General features: G+C 38.9%; 1 protein-coding gene across 1 annotated transcript in view; it reads right to left on the bottom strand.

Moving 5' to 3' along the window:
* LOC140492043 (F-box/LRR-repeat protein 3-like) overlaps window positions 1–17,410 on the bottom strand; it is a 43,789-nt gene that overhangs the window by 9,581 nt on the left and 16,798 nt on the right. The window contains exons 3-5 of the mRNA XM_072590698.1: window positions 9,963–10,332; window positions 1,877–1,999; window positions 1,602–1,773 (exon numbers count right to left, since the gene is read on the bottom strand). Of these exons, the coding sequence (XP_072446799.1) occupies window positions 1,602–1,773; window positions 1,877–1,999; window positions 9,963–10,331 (664 nt within the window). The 5' untranslated portion in view covers window position 10,332. The remainder of the gene's footprint in view (window positions 1–1,601; window positions 1,774–1,876; window positions 2,000–9,962; window positions 10,333–17,410) is intronic.

Below are 17,410 nucleotides of genomic sequence, written 5' to 3'. Positions count from 1 at the left end.
CAAAAAAGTAAAAGTTCATGGAACTCAAGACAAACTGGATCCAAAATTACCTTACAAATTGGAAACAAAGGACAATTGTAAAGAGTTTCTTTGTGATCAGAAGTTTGTGACCAGTAGTTTACCACAAGGATCAGCAATGGAATCCTTCTTGTTAGTTATGAACATTATCAATTTGGATGTGAATGTACAATGTATAATTTCCAAGTTTGCAGATGACACAAAAATTGGTGGCATTGTTGATAGAAAGGAGGATGGTCTCAGACTACAGTCTGACATGGATCTGATATTGGGGAGAACAATGGCTGAAGGATAAGTGTAAGGTGATGCATTTTGGGATGTCTAAAAAGGGAAAGACATACACATTGAATGGTACTTTCCTTGAGAGTACTGAGGAACAATAGGACCTCGCTGTTAAAGTTCACAGATCACTGAAGGTATCAGCACAGGTAGATAGGGTGGTGAAGATGTCATATGGGATGCTAGCCTTCACTAGCTGGTGCATAGAATATAGAAACAAGGACGTCTTGTTGCAATTTTATAAAGCATTGATTAGGCCACAAATGGAATACCGTGTGCAGATCCAGTCGCCACACTATTGGAAGGATGAGTTTGCATTGCAGAGCGGATTCGCCAGGATGTTGCTTGGGATGGCAACAAGTCTTAGTTAAGAGGGAAGAACAGAAAGGCTGGGTTTCTTTTCCTGAAGCAGCGGAGGCTCAATGAGGATCTGATTGAGCTGTGCAAAATGATGAGAGACATGAATCAGGTAGATTGTAAGAGTATTTGCCCCATGGCAGACATGTGTAAAACCAGAAGTTTAAGGTGAAGAGTAAATAGTTCAGAGGAAATCCGAGCAAAAACTTTTTCACACTCTGGATGGTAGTAATATGGAACATGCTGCCTGAAAGGGGAGGTACTCTTGAAAGGTTTAAGTAGTATCTGGACAAGCACTTAAAATGCTAGGACATAGTAGGCTATTAGCCAAGTGCAGGTAAATAAGATTAGTATAGCTTGATATTATTGGTCAGCACAGACAATAGGCCGAATGGCCTGCTTCTTCTTTGCATTATTCTATGACTCGTTCGGATCATCTTTGTGGGACTACAAAAGATGCACTGCGAATGAAAATCTCCCTTTTCTTAGAAGAACTGTACAGAATTTATTAAGACAGTCTAAAAATCAAAATCACTTGATAAAAATAAATCATATTTGTGTTCATTCACAATATTTCAAACTACACTTTTGTAGATTGTCTGAACAACTCAAACAGCTGTAGAGTGCAATCAATAATTCAAGACATGAAACATTCTTGCTACCCTAGAGTTATAGAATCGTTTTAGTAAACTGCAAATGTAACAAGAGGTTTAGAATGATTTACTATGTTTAGAGTATTGGCTCTTCCAAATATTCAGTGAAAATTAAGTGATCTGATATAATAAGGCTCCACAAAAGTAGAGTTGGCAGAAAATCCATACAATCATCTATACTGACTTCCAATTTTAATAGACTATTGTAAACATATATTAGTCTCATAATTTCTGTACTCTTATTAGGAGTTATTGCTAAACTGGATCTTAAATTATGAGCAAACTTGAATTTACCTGCAGGTGAGACATGAGGACAACTACTCATTTTCAACAATTTCAAAGTGTCACTGTTATTTGCCACCAACACCTTAAGAGATGGGTCATCCACTGGAGTATCATCAATCTTGATCGATGACAGTGATTTTGAGTTCACAAACACCACAGTCAGGGCTGACACAAAACGAGACTGTAAACACAAAACAAAAGTGGTTTGATTTCAGTTATTAACGCATTTTTTTATTTGTCCACAACAGCTGAGCTAGATCTGGAAAAATAAATTTAAAACCTACCTTTGACAAATTCATGAAACTAGGTCTTGCTGTAGAGATCAGCCCCAAGGTCTTTATGGAACAGTTGACCAATTGTGAAAGAATATCACAAGCTGCTTCCGCAGACTCAGTACTACTGTCAACCTGAAAAAATAAGAAAGCAGATTTACAATACAAAAACTGGACTGAATATTGCAATAAGCTCCATAATTTAGAGTACAGCCAGATTTCTGTTGCAAAAAATCATTAAAAGAGAGTGACAAAAATGTTGAAAAAAAAATACCAACTGGACAGTACTCAAGATTTTGCTAGTATTGGCTGTTAGATTAACTGAATGCACTGACTGACTTAGTAGTGCCTTGACCTTACATAATTAACAATGAAAGCATAATTAAAATATTGAGGCAAGCAGATTGTGGTTACTTTCGCACTTTATACAGTTTGTCTGAAGAAACAACATATTGCTTAACAGACTCTTAAGACACAACTGTTTTTATGTAGCTCAAATGTTATCTATCACATAGATGTACTGACTGTAAACATGCATCAGCTGATCGGAATTGTTCAGAAAACACAATTTCAATCCTGCTCTACAATGACAACTGTAACAACTTGCACTTATATTGCACCAAACTGCAGCAAGTGTGCCCCATGGCACATCATATTAGCAAAGAATTTTAATAATTCATTACAAGAAATATTAGCATAGGTTATAGAAAGTTTGATTAAAGAGATAGGTTTTAAAGAGGCATCATAATGGAGGGCAGAGGTTGAGAGATTTAGGGAGGCAATTCTAGTAACTATGGCCTACACACTGAAAGATACAGCTGTCAATGATGAAATTATTAACATTTTGTTTTTCTTTATTTATGGGCATCAATGGATGCCCCAGTATTTATTGCCCATCTCTAATTAGCCTTGAGAAAGTTGCAGTGAGCTAGTTTCTTGAACGACGGCAGTCCATTTGGCAAATGTACACCCACATTGCTGTTCAGGAATTTGATCGAGCCTGACTGAATGAACAGTGACATTTTCCAAGGCAAGATGGTGAGCGGCTTGGAGGTGATCTTGAAGATAGTGCTGTTCCTGTGTATCTCCTGTCACTGTCTTTCTAGGTAGTAGTAGTCATGGATTTGGAAGGTGTTGTCTAAGGGATCTTGGTGAACTTTGCAGTGTATCTTGTAGATAGTTTACATTATTACTACTACTGAGTGTCTGTAGTGGAGGGAGTGAATGTTTGTGGACATGGTGCCAATCAAATGGGCTACTTTGTCCTGACTAGAGTTGAGTATTGTATTCATTTCTCCAATCGCCACACAATTGGAAGGAAGTGGGGGCTTTGGAGAAGGTGCAAAAGAGGTTTACCAGGTTGCTGAATGGATTGAAGTATATTAGCCATAAGAGGAGGTTGAACGAACTTGGATTATTTTCACTGGAGTACTGGAGGCTGAGGGGTGACCTGAAAGAAGTACATAAAACCAAGAAGCATGGATAGGGTGCATAGAGTCTTTTTCCCAGGGTAGAAATGTCAAATACTATTTGAAATAGATTTAAGGCGAAAGAGGGAGAGTTTGAAGCAGATGAGTGCTGTAAGTTTTTTTTTTACACAGAGGATGTTTGGTACCTTGACAACATTTCTAGGGGAGGTAATAGAAGCAGATATAAAGAGAGTGTTTAAGTGGCATTTAGATAGACACATGAACAGGCCAAGATTAGAGGGAAATGGACCAGGTGTTCCCCTCAAAATTGTACCACTGAGACTGTACTGCCTTTCCATGTTTCTTCAACGAAATGCATTACTTCACAATTCTCTGTATTGAATTTCATTTGCTAGGTAGCTACCCATTTAGCCAAATTGTCAACATCCCTCTGAAATCACACAGCATCATCCTCACAATTCACTGTTCTCCCTCGCTTAGTATCACATATGCAAATGTAGAGATTTTACAACACCCATCTCCAAATCGTTTATATAAATCAGAAAAAGGGTCCCAACGCCAATCTTAGGGGAGCACTATTTTCAAATTGTTTCCAATCTGAGAATTGCTTATTTATACCTACCCTCGGTTTCTGATCCTTTAGCCAACTTCTAAATCATGCTGCTAAGGACCCAACAGTCACAAACATTTTAACTTGTTAACAAACCTGCCATGTGGCACAGTATCAAATGCTTTCTGACAGCCCAAATATACAACATCCACAGCACTACACTCATCTACTGCCTGTGTCAATTTGTCAAAGAACTATTAAATCGGTAGGATGTGACCTGCCCTTGACAAAGCCATATTGACCGTCACACAAATTATTTTTATTTAAATCTGTGTTTACCTTATCCTGTATGATGGTCTCCATCAGTTTTCCCACTACTGATATCAAGCTGACAGGTCTGTAGTTTCCAGGGTTATACTTTGTCCCTTTCTTAAACAATGGCGTCACATTTGCAATCCACCACTCCCAGGACTACTCCTATGCTCAGAGGGGCCTGGAAAATTTCTGTCAATAACTCAGATTTGCTCCCTCACCAATCTACGATGCATCCTTTTTGGCCTTTTGACTTTTCTATCGAGAGTACTGCCAGCCCTTTTAAGCACCCTTTTTTTTAAGATCTATCACTACACTGTTCAGTTGCTCAACACCTATTTTCTCAAATAGGCCATTATCACAATCTTCTGATTTGGTAAAGACAGAAGCAAAATATTCAGATAGTGCCTCTGCCATATCCTTTGCTTCAGTGAGCTGCTTTCCCTGGTTGTTCCTTATGGGCCCCACTCTATTCTTCACTAATCTTTTACTATTAATAAAATTTTTTGCAATTTGTTTTAATGTATCCATTCCTCACATTTCCCCATAGCCTTCCTTATTTCAGCTTTAGCCCCTCTTCTGCATCTGAGATACTCTTCCTAATTTCTGCTGTTGTTATTCCGGTGTGCATCATATGCCTCTTTTTACTTCCTTTTTTTCTTTATCAAGATCCTGCCCTCGTTGCCCCAACTTCTGCCCTCTCCACTTCCCCTCTTTCCAACACAATGAAAGGACTCTCCCTCTACTCTCCACGGCACCAATGCCCACATTTAAAGGATCATACACTATCATTTCCAGCAGGATACCACGACTAAACACATCAACACATCTCCTCCTCCCTTCCATAACACCTTGGGCTACTCTTCATTATTCCTAACACTTCCTCACCACCCTCAGCAACCACATCCAGACCCCCTAACCACCTTCTCATGCAACTATAGAAAGTCTGAGACTTGACCTTTCACCTCCTTCCACTTCACTGCCCAAGGCTTCAAATTCACCTTTCAGGTGAAGCAGTGTTTTACTTGTGCTTCTTTCGAAGTATGATGTGGAGGTGCTAGTAACAGACTGAAGTGGACAAAGTCAGAAGTCACATGACACCAGGTTATAGTCCAACAGCTTTATTTGAAATCACAAGCCTTCGAAGCACTGCTCCTTCACTGGGTCCCACTTCACCGGAGCTTGTGATTTCAAATGAACATGTTGGACTATAACTAGATGTCATGTGACTTCAGACTCTTTCAAACTAGTTTATCTCATTTGCTGCTCACAATGCAGTCTCAGTTACATTGATGACACAAAACACAGACTAAGTGATGAGTCATCCCATCCTTCCAGTTGCTTGTCGTTTCCATAACCCATGTTGATACGTCCATCCTAGGTTCGATGTAGTATTGCAATAAAGCTCAATGCAAGCTGAAGGAACCACACCCCATTTACTGGTTAGGCATTTAACATCCTTCAGGAATCAACTTTGAGTTCCACAACTTCACAGCATGACCTCTGTCCACTATTTTGATCACAACCCCATCCCTATCGTGTCCTATGTTTTGTCACTTTGCTTCCAGTGCACTAGACCCATTTTCTCATTTTCACTCCTATCATTTACACCTATTTTAAAATTTCTACTGTTCCTTTGCCAACATTCACATTCCCTTCATCTTCTATTTTGGGCACTTCACTCAAATGTTCCACTTTTTCATCACCCCAATGTCAACAGCATAAAATCAGCATTTTCCACCCCTTTCAGTTCTGAGAAAGTCAGAGTCATTAGGATGTACAGCACAGAAACAGACTCATTGGTCCAACTCGTCCATACTGACCAGATATCCTAAATTACTCTGGTTCCATTTGCCAGCACACATCCCTCTTAACCTTTCCTATTCATATACCCATCCAGATGCTTTTCAAATGTTGCAATTGTACCAGCATCCACCATTCAGTAAACTCCTGAATCCCTTATAAACCTCTAGGGATTCCAGTGATCCCAGCTGCCTGTACCTGAGCCATACCTCCTTTTTTCTGGTCAAAGTCACAATATCTCGTCATCCAGGATTCCCTGTTCCTGTCAACCTTGTCTTTCACTCCCACAGGGACACATACACCTTGAACTCCAGCTATCTCACTTTTAAAGGACTCCCACTTGCCGGAGGTCCCCTTGCCTGCAAACAAACCACTCCAACCTACACCCTGCAAGGTCCTGTCTAATTACATCAAAATTCACCTTGCCCCAGTTTAGAACTTGAACCTGCGGACCAGTTTTGTCTCTTTCTATAATTTTAAAATAGTTAAAAGAACTATGGTCACTGGTCCCCAACTGTCCCGCCCTATTTCCCAAGAGTAGACCAAGTTTTGTCCACACTCGAGTAGGACCCTCGATATACTGCTTGAAGAAAATTGCCTTAACGTACTTAACAAATTCCACCCCATCTAAGCCCTTACCGCTATGGCAGTCCCAGTATATGTTAGAAAAATTAAAATCCCTGACTATGACAATCCAATTGCTCCTCCAAGACTCCAAGTCTCCCAGTGTATTTGCTCTTCTAATTCCAGTTGACTATTTGGGGGCTGTTAGTATAACCCCAATAACACTACCATCCCCTTATTTCTTAGCTCCATCCACAAAGTCACGCTGGATGATTCTTCAGTTATTTCATCTCGGATTACTACTGTGATACTCGCCTTAATCAAAAATGCAACACCCCCTCCCCTCTTTCCATCACCTCTGAAATCTGGGAAATTTTCCATTGTTGTTAGGTTGATGCTGGTATTGTAGCTGTTATGGAACATCTTGGTTAGTGAACAGTAACTTCACTAACATCTTCAGTACTATTTTCAAAATTTGGCAGGCCTGATAGCCTTTCCAATATCCAGTGCCTCCAGCTGTTTCTTGATATCACGTGGTGTGAATCCAACTATGTAAAGGCTGGAATTGCGATGCGAGGGACCTCTGGAGGAGGCAGAGAATGATCCTCTATTGGCACTTCTGGCTGAATATTGTTGGAAATGCTTCAACCTTCTTATTTGCACAGATGTGTTGGGCTTGCCCATCACTGTAGATAGGATGTGTGCAGGGCTCCCCACTCCAATGAGCTGATTAATTGTTTACTAGCATTCATGGCTGGATGTACCAGACTGCAGAACTTAGGTCTGCAACATTGGATATAGAATTGCTTAGCCCTGTCATCACTTACTGCTTATGCCGTTTGGCATACAAGTAATCGTGCATTAAAACTTCACCAGGTTGACATCTCATTCAAGACTGCTGACACCATCCAAGTCAAAACAGCTCTGTTTGTAAGTATTCCATCCAGGATCTCAAACATGGGCTCCCTTAATTGCTAACATCACATGGCTGCAGTACACACTAGTAATTTGTCAAGGCTTCTGAAAAACCTTCTAAATCTTCAACCTCAGTCACTAAGAAGAATATGGTGTTCAGTTCCAGTAGAGATGAAGCAAAGAAAGGCTGTACTTATTAGCTGATTGTATATGGTTTATTAACAGGCAAAGGCAGAAGATTTTGGGTGAAAGGATGCAGAAACTTTATATGGCAAGTAGCAATGATCTGGATCTCACTGCCCTTACAGTTGGTGAAAATGCAGACAGACAATCAATTTCAAGAGGAATCTGGATAGGCTCAGATAGAAATAAATCTAAAAGACTATAGTTAGAGCGGGGAAAATGAGAGTGACTGGATTGCTCTACAATTTGATGCAATGGACTAAATAGATGCTTTGTGCTATTAACACTGATTGCAGGATTCAAAACAACCCCACAACTTGCAAGCACCCAAGTCATGCAAAACTCTGATTTAGAACCACCTAATTATTTGGTAATTATGAAAGAACAAAAATCATGGAACTGCTACCCAACAGAGCAATGAAGGTACCAACTATAAATACCATATAGACTCATGTAAAAATTGACCCTTTACTTTTGGCCAAAAAAAATCTTGGTTTTTTTTCCACATATCTCATGTAAAAGTCGACCTGACTATAATGGCATATTAACCTTTACAAAGGAAACTGCATGTTCCCATTAACCCACTTAAACAAAAATCTCATTAATTCATACCAGTAACTCTACTCATTGCTCTTTGTTTACTATGTTGTGTCTCTATTCATTCATAACTCTATATAGCCCACTTGGTTTACTACAGCACGTTTTGATTCATTCAGGTACTAAGTCTAATGGCACTTATCGCACTTTGTTCACTATATATCCAAAAGTTAATATGATTAAAAAGTTAGTCATTTTAGTTGTGCCATTATATCTGAATAAAAGTGAGATATATCAGCTACATCTTTAATTCTTTGACAAATGTTTTAGTATTGCTGAGGTTCATTACATGCGAGAGAAAATGGGAGGGAAATGGAGGAATTTGGCAGTAAAGTTCAAGATGCTTACACATTCAGAATTTAATAAATGTTTCATTTTAAGTGTGCCATTATACCAGGCCTTGACGACGATGAACAGTGTGATTTTACAGGATTTCAATGAATCTCTGACATGTTAAATTTTCATACCGGTATAAATAAAATTTATTACCGGCAATTCATTCTTGTTTCTCTTGCTTTTATCCAGTAATTACCTTTACTGTAATTCATAGTGATTTTCTTCCTTACCTGGGATTAGGTGAGCAATTAAATCGACTTCTGCTAATTATGTGTTATTTTGAATTGTAGTATGAATTTCAGCCCCTCAAAAACTAGTCCACCCTATAAATTGAATTTTTAAAAATAATCTAAAAAATTTGACTTTTACACAAATATATATGGTAGATGGCATCAGTTCAAGGCAGCAACTCATGACCACACATTCATAACTAAAGCCAGTAATGCACTGTATTACTTTCCTGAATTGAACATTCTGCAACAACTCAACAGTATTCACATCTGTTCCATAAGATGGTTTTTGTTTGGCATGCCTTTTTTTTAAAATGTAGGAAACCAGATATATTATTTCTAATTGAAAACATGATCATTATTACCAATTTTGAGGTTTAAATAACTATACTCCAAGTCTCAAAGTTCCTCTGCTGTTATTAAAATGTTACTGTTTCATAAATATCTTTCCTAATAAATCTTATTCAAATGCCTCACCTCTCATTTGTCTCCATTTTATTTCATGTGAGACTTGTCTTTCCAATCTACTAATCTATGGCCACCTTACACTCAATCTTTGTTCTGTTACTGCAGCTCAAGCAGTAAAATCTACAGCCTTTAAAATTAAAGAGATGTTAGTGGACAAAAGTATAGAAAAGTAAATTCTTGAGCTACCATCTATGATGGGAATCTACACAAGGGCATACTATTAAAACAGACTCTATAGAAATGTTGTGGAAATATGGCACCTTCTCCTCATCTGCAAAGGATCAATTGAAAATTACTTTCATTCCTGAATAGTGTAAACACAGTAAATGTTCAGATGCGCATCACTGGAAATCTGTACATTTGTTGCAGATAACTCCATTTATAACTTTAGTTTCTATTGCATACTACAGACCCAATTATTAACAAAATTAAGAACTCTTGCTTTTACCCTGTTATATTCTTACATCCTTTTGTCTCAGCTAATTAATTTATTAACACACAAATACTTATTTAATCTTTTAGTTTCTTTTCCCAATAGATTTTTTAAAAATCAGTTCCTCCTTTAAAGAACTATGTATCTATATTTTTCTTCATTCATACTTTAGGAGGAGATTTGCAGCTCTTACTATGGCAACCTGCGAAGTTGCCCAATTTTGAAATTTCTTGCTTTTTTTAAAAAAAGTATTGTAGAGTCAGTAACTTTATTTTACCTTAAAACTGACATACTGCAAATGATCTGCATGTTTTTTTATTATCTGTTGGATCAGATCTGGGTGAGTTGACTTCAGATAGGATGTGGCTGGCTGGCTCAGTTCAAACTCAAATCGTCTCCACAGCTCAGGCATGTGAAAGACTTCATTCCATGTTCTACAGACTGATGATGCGTAAGCCCGATCAACCAATGGTAGGTACTGAAAGATGTGCAGAATCACATCATAGTGCAGATTTCCCCAATCTACATGACGTGCGCTCAAAGTCTCACTGCCTGGAGTCAAGCTGGTCTTTCGTCTTTTTTTCCCTTTATCGACATCTGGAGGCAGCCGTGTCTCAACTTTTTCGTTTACTCTATTTTGCTTCATTCTGAAAAATAGAGTGAACAAAAGCTAATATTATTTATCTTGATGAATGAAAGTTGCTCCTATTCAACTCTGATTAGTAAATATTGGGTACAGCTTTGAGCATAGCAGTGTATTTAAACAAAATCAGACCAGTCTATGGAATTATGTAGTTTCATAAGATAACGATGGGATGTGACATCAAGTTTACCCATCAGCAAAACTATTGGTTGAAAGGTAGCAAAGAATATTTTGTGTCTTGTCTCCTATTAAAAAAAATTGATTTGATTTTACTTGGAAAATTAATAAGTGGATTTAATTATTGCCAATACCACAAGGAGCTAAAATCACAATAAACAACTAAGTCAGTGGTTAATAAATGCATTATCTTGAATGACAGTTTGCTCTTTCACAGACAATATTGGATCAACAAACAATGTGAAGATTAAAAACAACATTTGAAATAGTTGAAAACGTACAAATTTTCATGAACCTTATTTGGCTCACATTGATATTTTGAACTAATATTGCAATTAAAGAGGCTAAGATCAAGTTTAGCACACTACAACCAAAACTGTGGGTTGAATAGAAAATAAAAAGCAGAAACATGCATGTACAAGAAAAAAAACTTTGATAATGAAAACTTTATCTTTACATCTGCAGATAACATTTATTCAGCTACAGTAATGCCAGGAAATAATGCAATTACTAATTACTGTGCTGCCTGAACACAATTATTCTATTCTTGTAACTAATAAATGGTTCCACAGTTCCAAGGTTCAAACATTTAAACCAAACATTGAAATAAGTGGCAACAATGTCAAATGGTAAATCCTGGAATATATTAAACATGGGATTTTCCTCCAATTCAGGTTAACATCTATCCTAGAGATATTTATATTATTACTTTATCAAAGAGTATATCCAAGATGTCGAGAATGTGGTGCTGGAAAAGCACAGGTCAGGCATTACACAGACATCAATCAAGGGACCCAAAGTCAGACACAAGAATGGCTGGTGAAAGCCATCCTTGCTTGCTCTACCCACCCTACGTTTACTTACATGGGTGGGGGAGGGGATGCATAACTTCTACCAAGAACCTCAATTTCAGTGAAAACTTGATAAAGCTAAGTGCCTCACGGCCACTTCATTGTATTGGACCCTACCTCAATGGAACTGCCACGCATTCCATACTGCTTCTCTGAGTAGCAGGCAAGACAGAACCTCAGCCATACATGAAATAACACAAATGTAAAAGCTGGTGTCCTCTCATTCTCAGAAGCTATTATGATTCCCTAGGATTTAAAACGTGTTCCTTTTATACTTTGTAAAAATCAAGAAGACACACCTTGTTGATGTAACTGGGTTCTTAGTGGCCTGAGAAGTTTATTATTGCTAATCACACTCAATGTCCCTAAAATTATAATTTTATATTTGTGAAATGCCAAATTTCTCTACTATAAAACTTCAAACAAATATATATTTTAAAAATAAAAAAATTTCTACTCTAGTTTGGCTTAATCCAATCAAACTTATTTTATTTTGCTAACAATAAATTTAAATTAGGATTATATTTGATCAGTGCTTTTAATTTTTTTGGTTTACTGTATGTGAATACTTCATCTTTTTATTTAGTCCTTGAATACAAGGGCAATATTCGTCATTCATCTCAAATTGTCCCTTCAACTGAGTGAGTGTTTGATTAATCCGCAAGCACTTAGTCAACCACATTGTTATGGATGTGGAGGTACATGTTGGCCAGACCAGGTAAGGACAACTGAATTTCTTCCCTAAAAAGGACATTAGCGCACCAGATGGGGCTCATTAATTTGTGACTGGCTAATTACTCTGCTTGTTTGGGCCCTATTGTGACACAGAAGTAGAGTCCCTACCACTGGAGTGAGAGGCCTGGGGTTCAAAGTCCCATCTGTTCTGAATAGGTTGACTCGAAAAATACGTCAAACTTTTAAAAATTACTCTGCTTGATGACCATTATTATTGGACACCTGCAGATCTCCTTTGCTTGGTACCAGATTTTAACCAACATCAGGAAGGGAGGAAATCCACACCAGAGAGAAATTGCTAGATCTTTTGTAGCTAGTAGAGCATACTGCTTTGTTACTGTCCATGAAATCCAGCTTGTTATAAGTTTACAACTTAGTTTTAAGTAGTAAAAGCATTTTGCTGGAAGCAAATCTATTAGAAATGATCACTGAAGTCTTTCGAATAATTCTTTAAAAAATGACAAGTATACAGCTAATACTCTTCAATTAGCCTATTTGTTTATGGAATTCGGAATGTCGTTCCCCTAACTCTAATTATCCTGTAATATATAGATAACAATCCTTGAAGACGAAAACTAACTTTCCAGCTATAATTTTGGGAATGAAAAAGCAACTGCACTTAAGCAATTTTAAGCAATATACAGGGCCCCTCTTACCTGCAGAATCATTTTCCACGGTTTCAGTTCACCGCAGCCTGAACATAATACAGGGAACATTCCAGAACCAGGGACTGGGGGCTGCCAGCAAGGTAAATTCCTATTTAAATGAAAGGGTTAGCTCCTATCCGTGGTTTCAGGCTTCCGCTGTAAGTCTTGGAACATATCCCCTGCAGGTATGAGGGGACTACTGTAGTAAATTAGAGTGATCTAAACATGGTTTTTCTTGCCAATACAGTGAACACAAGTATACAAAATAGGGAACGTGATTATTCATATGTATATAATTATCTGCTGCAGAAAAATAATCATTAAATGAAGTCAGTGTTGTGATTGTAACAAGGTCAGCCAGCTGGACTTGATAGAAGGGGAGTTCCTGGATTGGAGCGGTTAGTCCGGTCCAAACAAGGAATCCTGGGCTGACAGATGAAAAGGGCGAGTGTCAGAGATACTGACTGAGGAAGTATTATAGTAAAGGACTGTTCCTGTATAAATTAAGGAATGGTTTAGTGATGTGATACCAGCCTCTATGGAGTTATTCCAGTGGTGACGAGAGTAAAGCATGATCCTGAAGAAATTCACTAGTAACAGTCATCTTTGTTGAAAGCTTGACTCATTTGACTGTGCTCTCAAGAACTGGACCCAATATGTGGAAAGGGAGTGTTATCTTTTCCGAGCAAATGACATTGTGACAGATGAAAAAGGAATAAGTCTCTTGAGCCTGTGGAGCTGCAGCTTTTTCCGTCATTAGGAGCCTAACTTTCTCTGAGGTATCAGATATGAGAACTTTTCATGAATTGACTAACACAAATAAGGAATATGACAACCCCAAGTCTCCACTAATACAAAGTGCTTATAGTTATCATTTAGAACAGTCTGGGAGGCCAAGCAGTCAATGTGGATGCATTTAACCACCTCCCAGGTACACCACTAGCGGTATCCCCAGTGGTACAGTCTGTTACAATATTACATTTTCTGGACATGCTCCCAGTCCAAACTGAAACAATTAGCATTGGTGGGACAAACCAAAGAATTGAAACCTTTTTTAGACCAGACAGACCAGCTAACACAGAGGACAGCATATTGTTGTGAGGTGTATGACCGACTGTCCTGAGCAAAAGGTCACCGTCAAATACTACCAGGGCCATCCGTGGGTCTCAGAAATGAAGATGTTGGCAAGACGTTATGTCTGGTGGCCACACATAGCTGTGTCGATGGAACAGTGCCTTGGGTGTCAACAAAAATAAGAACTACTGCCACATCCAAGTGAACAGCCAGACAAACCTTGGACTTCGTTGTTAGTTGACCATGCAGGTCCTTTCATGGGTTCAATGTTCTTAGCCATTGTGACACCCATTCAAAGTGGTTGGATGTGCATAGGGTCTGTTCAGCAAACACTGGGACAACCATAGAAACACCGAAAACGTCGTTAGCAACATACTGAGTCCCCGAAGTATTGGCCACAGATAACCATCATTTACCTGCAGAGAATTTGATTATTTAAGTTAAATAGCATTTGACATAATTGGACAGCTTCATATCACCCAAAAGCCAATGGCCTGACAGATACAGTCATCCAAACTATGAGAGCTGGATTGAGGAAACAGCCTACAGCCTTGCTAAATATCAAGCTGTCGTGGTTCTTGTTCGATTATAGGACTACCCTACAGGGTAGCGCACTTTGATTCAGAGGACGGAGTGTAGTGTCAGAATCATGGAAACGGCCCCAAAGCGGTAAGATGCATGGCCAATGCAAGGTCAGGAGCAGAGACAATACAATGGTGTGTAGGTGTGACAGTCCAGAATAAGCATGTAGACCATACGTAAAGTGCAAATTCTCAAATAGTGCTGGAATAAAATGTGACCTGCTTCTCAGAACCACCAGGAATGCTGCCAGAACTCATGGATTCACTGTCTCAGTCAAACGTTGTTGAACCCTCTGAATCAGGACATGACAGAATTAGCCGCCTTGATGTCTTGGCACCAGGAGAACAGTGAAATTCTACCAAGGTGCTCCTGGTGCTAAAGGTGAGCTCTCATGTGTTACATACTATCCATGTCATACACTGAATTAGAGGAATCTGACTCAGTGCTAAAACGCCCCAGAAGGCCTTCCAAGAAAAGAACTGGCCTATTTCTGCAGACTCAAAGCAGGAACACTTTAGTGACTGTCATAAAGTCATCCAGCTGGACCTCATGACAGCCCTGGCTCACATATAAAAAAGATTGAATGTCAGAGATACCTCTGCTCTGGTGTCTGAATTTGTATGAGGCAGTAAGAAAGTCAAGGACTGTTCCCGTGTAAATTTAGAGGTGACTTGGTGATGGCATGCCGACCTCCATGGAGTTATTTCACTCAGTGCACTCGAGTCAGTTATGTTATTGGGATCAAAATGTGTTCAATTTGAAAATACCAATTTGTTTTCATATGCATGTGAAGGACTAATATGGGACAGAGGAGTAATCAAGTGCTGCAGTTAGAACATAGAACAATACAGCGCAGAACAGGCCCTTCGGCCCTCTATGTTGCACCAACCTGTGAACTATTCTCAGCTCGTTCCCCCTACACTATCCCAAAATCATTCATGTGCTTATCTAAGGACTTTTTAAATCTCCCTAATGTGGCTGAGTTGACTACATTAGCAGGTAGGGCATTCCACGCCCTTACCACTCTCTGCGTAAAGAAGTTGCCTCTGACACCTGACTTAAATCTATCACCACTCAATTTGTAATTATATCATCCTAGGAAAAAGACTTTCACTGTCTACCCTATCTGATCCTCTAATGATCTTGTATGTCTCTATCAAATCCCCTCTTAGCCTTCTTCTTGCCAATGAGAACAGACCTAAGTCTCTCAGCCTTTCCTCATAAAAACTTTCCTCCAGACCAGGCAACATCCTGGTAAATCTCCTCTGCACCTTTTCCAATGCTTCCACATCCTTCCCCAAATATGGGGACCAGAACTGCACACAATATTCCATGTGTGGCCGCACCAGTGTTTTGTATAGTTGCAACATGATATTGCAGCTCCGGAACTCAATCCTTCTACGAATGAAACCTAACACACCGTATGCCTTCTTAACCGTAATATACACCTTGGTGGCAACTTTCAGGGATCTATGTACATGGACTCCAAGATCCCTCTGCACATCCACAGTACAAGAATCTTTCCATTGATCCAGTACTCTGCCCTCCTGTTATTCTTCCCAAAGTGCATCACCTCACATTTAGCTGCACTGAACTCCATTTGCCACCTCCCAGCCCAATTCTGCAGTTTATCGAAGTCCCCCTGCAATCTGTAACATTCTTCCAAACTGTCCAAGACTCCACCGACTTTAGTGTCATCTGCAAACTTACTAAACCATCCACCTATGTCTGCGTCAAAGTCATTTATAAAAATGACAAACAGCAGTGGTCCCAAAACAGATCCTTGTGGCACACCACTAGTAACCGGTCTCCAGGCTGAATATTTTCCATCAACCACCACTCGCTGCCTTTTTTCAGAAAGCCAGTTTCTAATCCAAACTGCTAAATCACCCTCAATTCCATGCCTCTGCATTTTCTCTAAAAGCCTACCATGTGGAACCTTATCAAAGGCTTTACTGAAGTCCACCTATACTACGTCAACTGCCCTACCCTCATCTACATGCTTGGTCACCTTCTCAAAATAAAACTCCTTGAGGTTTGAGAGACACGACCTGCCCTTGATGAAACCACGTTGACTATCTGAAATCAAATCGTTACTTGCTAGATGATTATAAATCTCTTATAATTGTTTCCAAAACTTTTCCTACAACAGAAGTAAGGCTCACTGGCCTATAAGTTCTTGAAGACTTTCGCACTGTGTGCGCGCTTGGTAGGTGATAAACACAAAGACCACAACATAACGCGGAGCAACTTGTCTAATCTTCTCATTCTTCATTACCACATCATAAATGCCATACTGGTTTGTTAGTAAACAAAATTTAAGATTTCTGTTTGCTCACAGAAGTGATTATTCATCTACAATGACAGTTTAAAATCTTTTAATACCTTAAGGCACTTAACTGGTATCTAAATAAGAAAAAAAAAACTGACATCCAGCTACACAAGGAAAGATTAGGACAGTTGACAAAATTGGAGGTGCTTAAGGAAGGAATTCCAGTGCTTATGGCCAAACTAGCTGAACATATAGCCAACAGCGGTGAAGTGATTAACTTTGTGGATACACCAAGGCTACAAATGGAGAAGCACAAAGGTAGATGGAGGTTACATGAGTAGGTAGGCTGAGGTCAGTTTTTTTATTGACAAACAGCTTAAATGATCATTTTTACCAATTACAGGTTTTTATTTACTTGTGTAAACTCAAATTCACAAGTTTCCAGTTATCTCTAGATTACTAATCCAATCCCTGAATTAATAGAGGAGTAAATAGAGCCACTTGACAACTTTCCCTCTAAGTATTTTTAATCACTGTTTAGACATGTTATGACACATCTTTGAATTGGTGGGAGTTAAACTCAGATTGGCTGGCTCAGAAGTAGAGACACTACAACTACTCCACAAGAACATAAACAAGTGAACTTCAGAACAACAAACACTATTTCTCCAGTGTTAACTTTCTATTTTAAATTCATTATTGGACATCAACAGCATTTGTTGCACATCCCCAGTAGCCCTTGAG

Source organism: Chiloscyllium punctatum, chromosome 20, assembly GCF_047496795.1.
Source record: "Chiloscyllium punctatum isolate Juve2018m chromosome 20, sChiPun1.3, whole genome shotgun sequence".
NCBI classification, from domain to species: Eukaryota; Metazoa; Chordata; class Chondrichthyes; order Orectolobiformes; family Hemiscylliidae; genus Chiloscyllium; species Chiloscyllium punctatum.
This window is presented reverse-complemented; position numbering and strand designations above follow the sequence as displayed.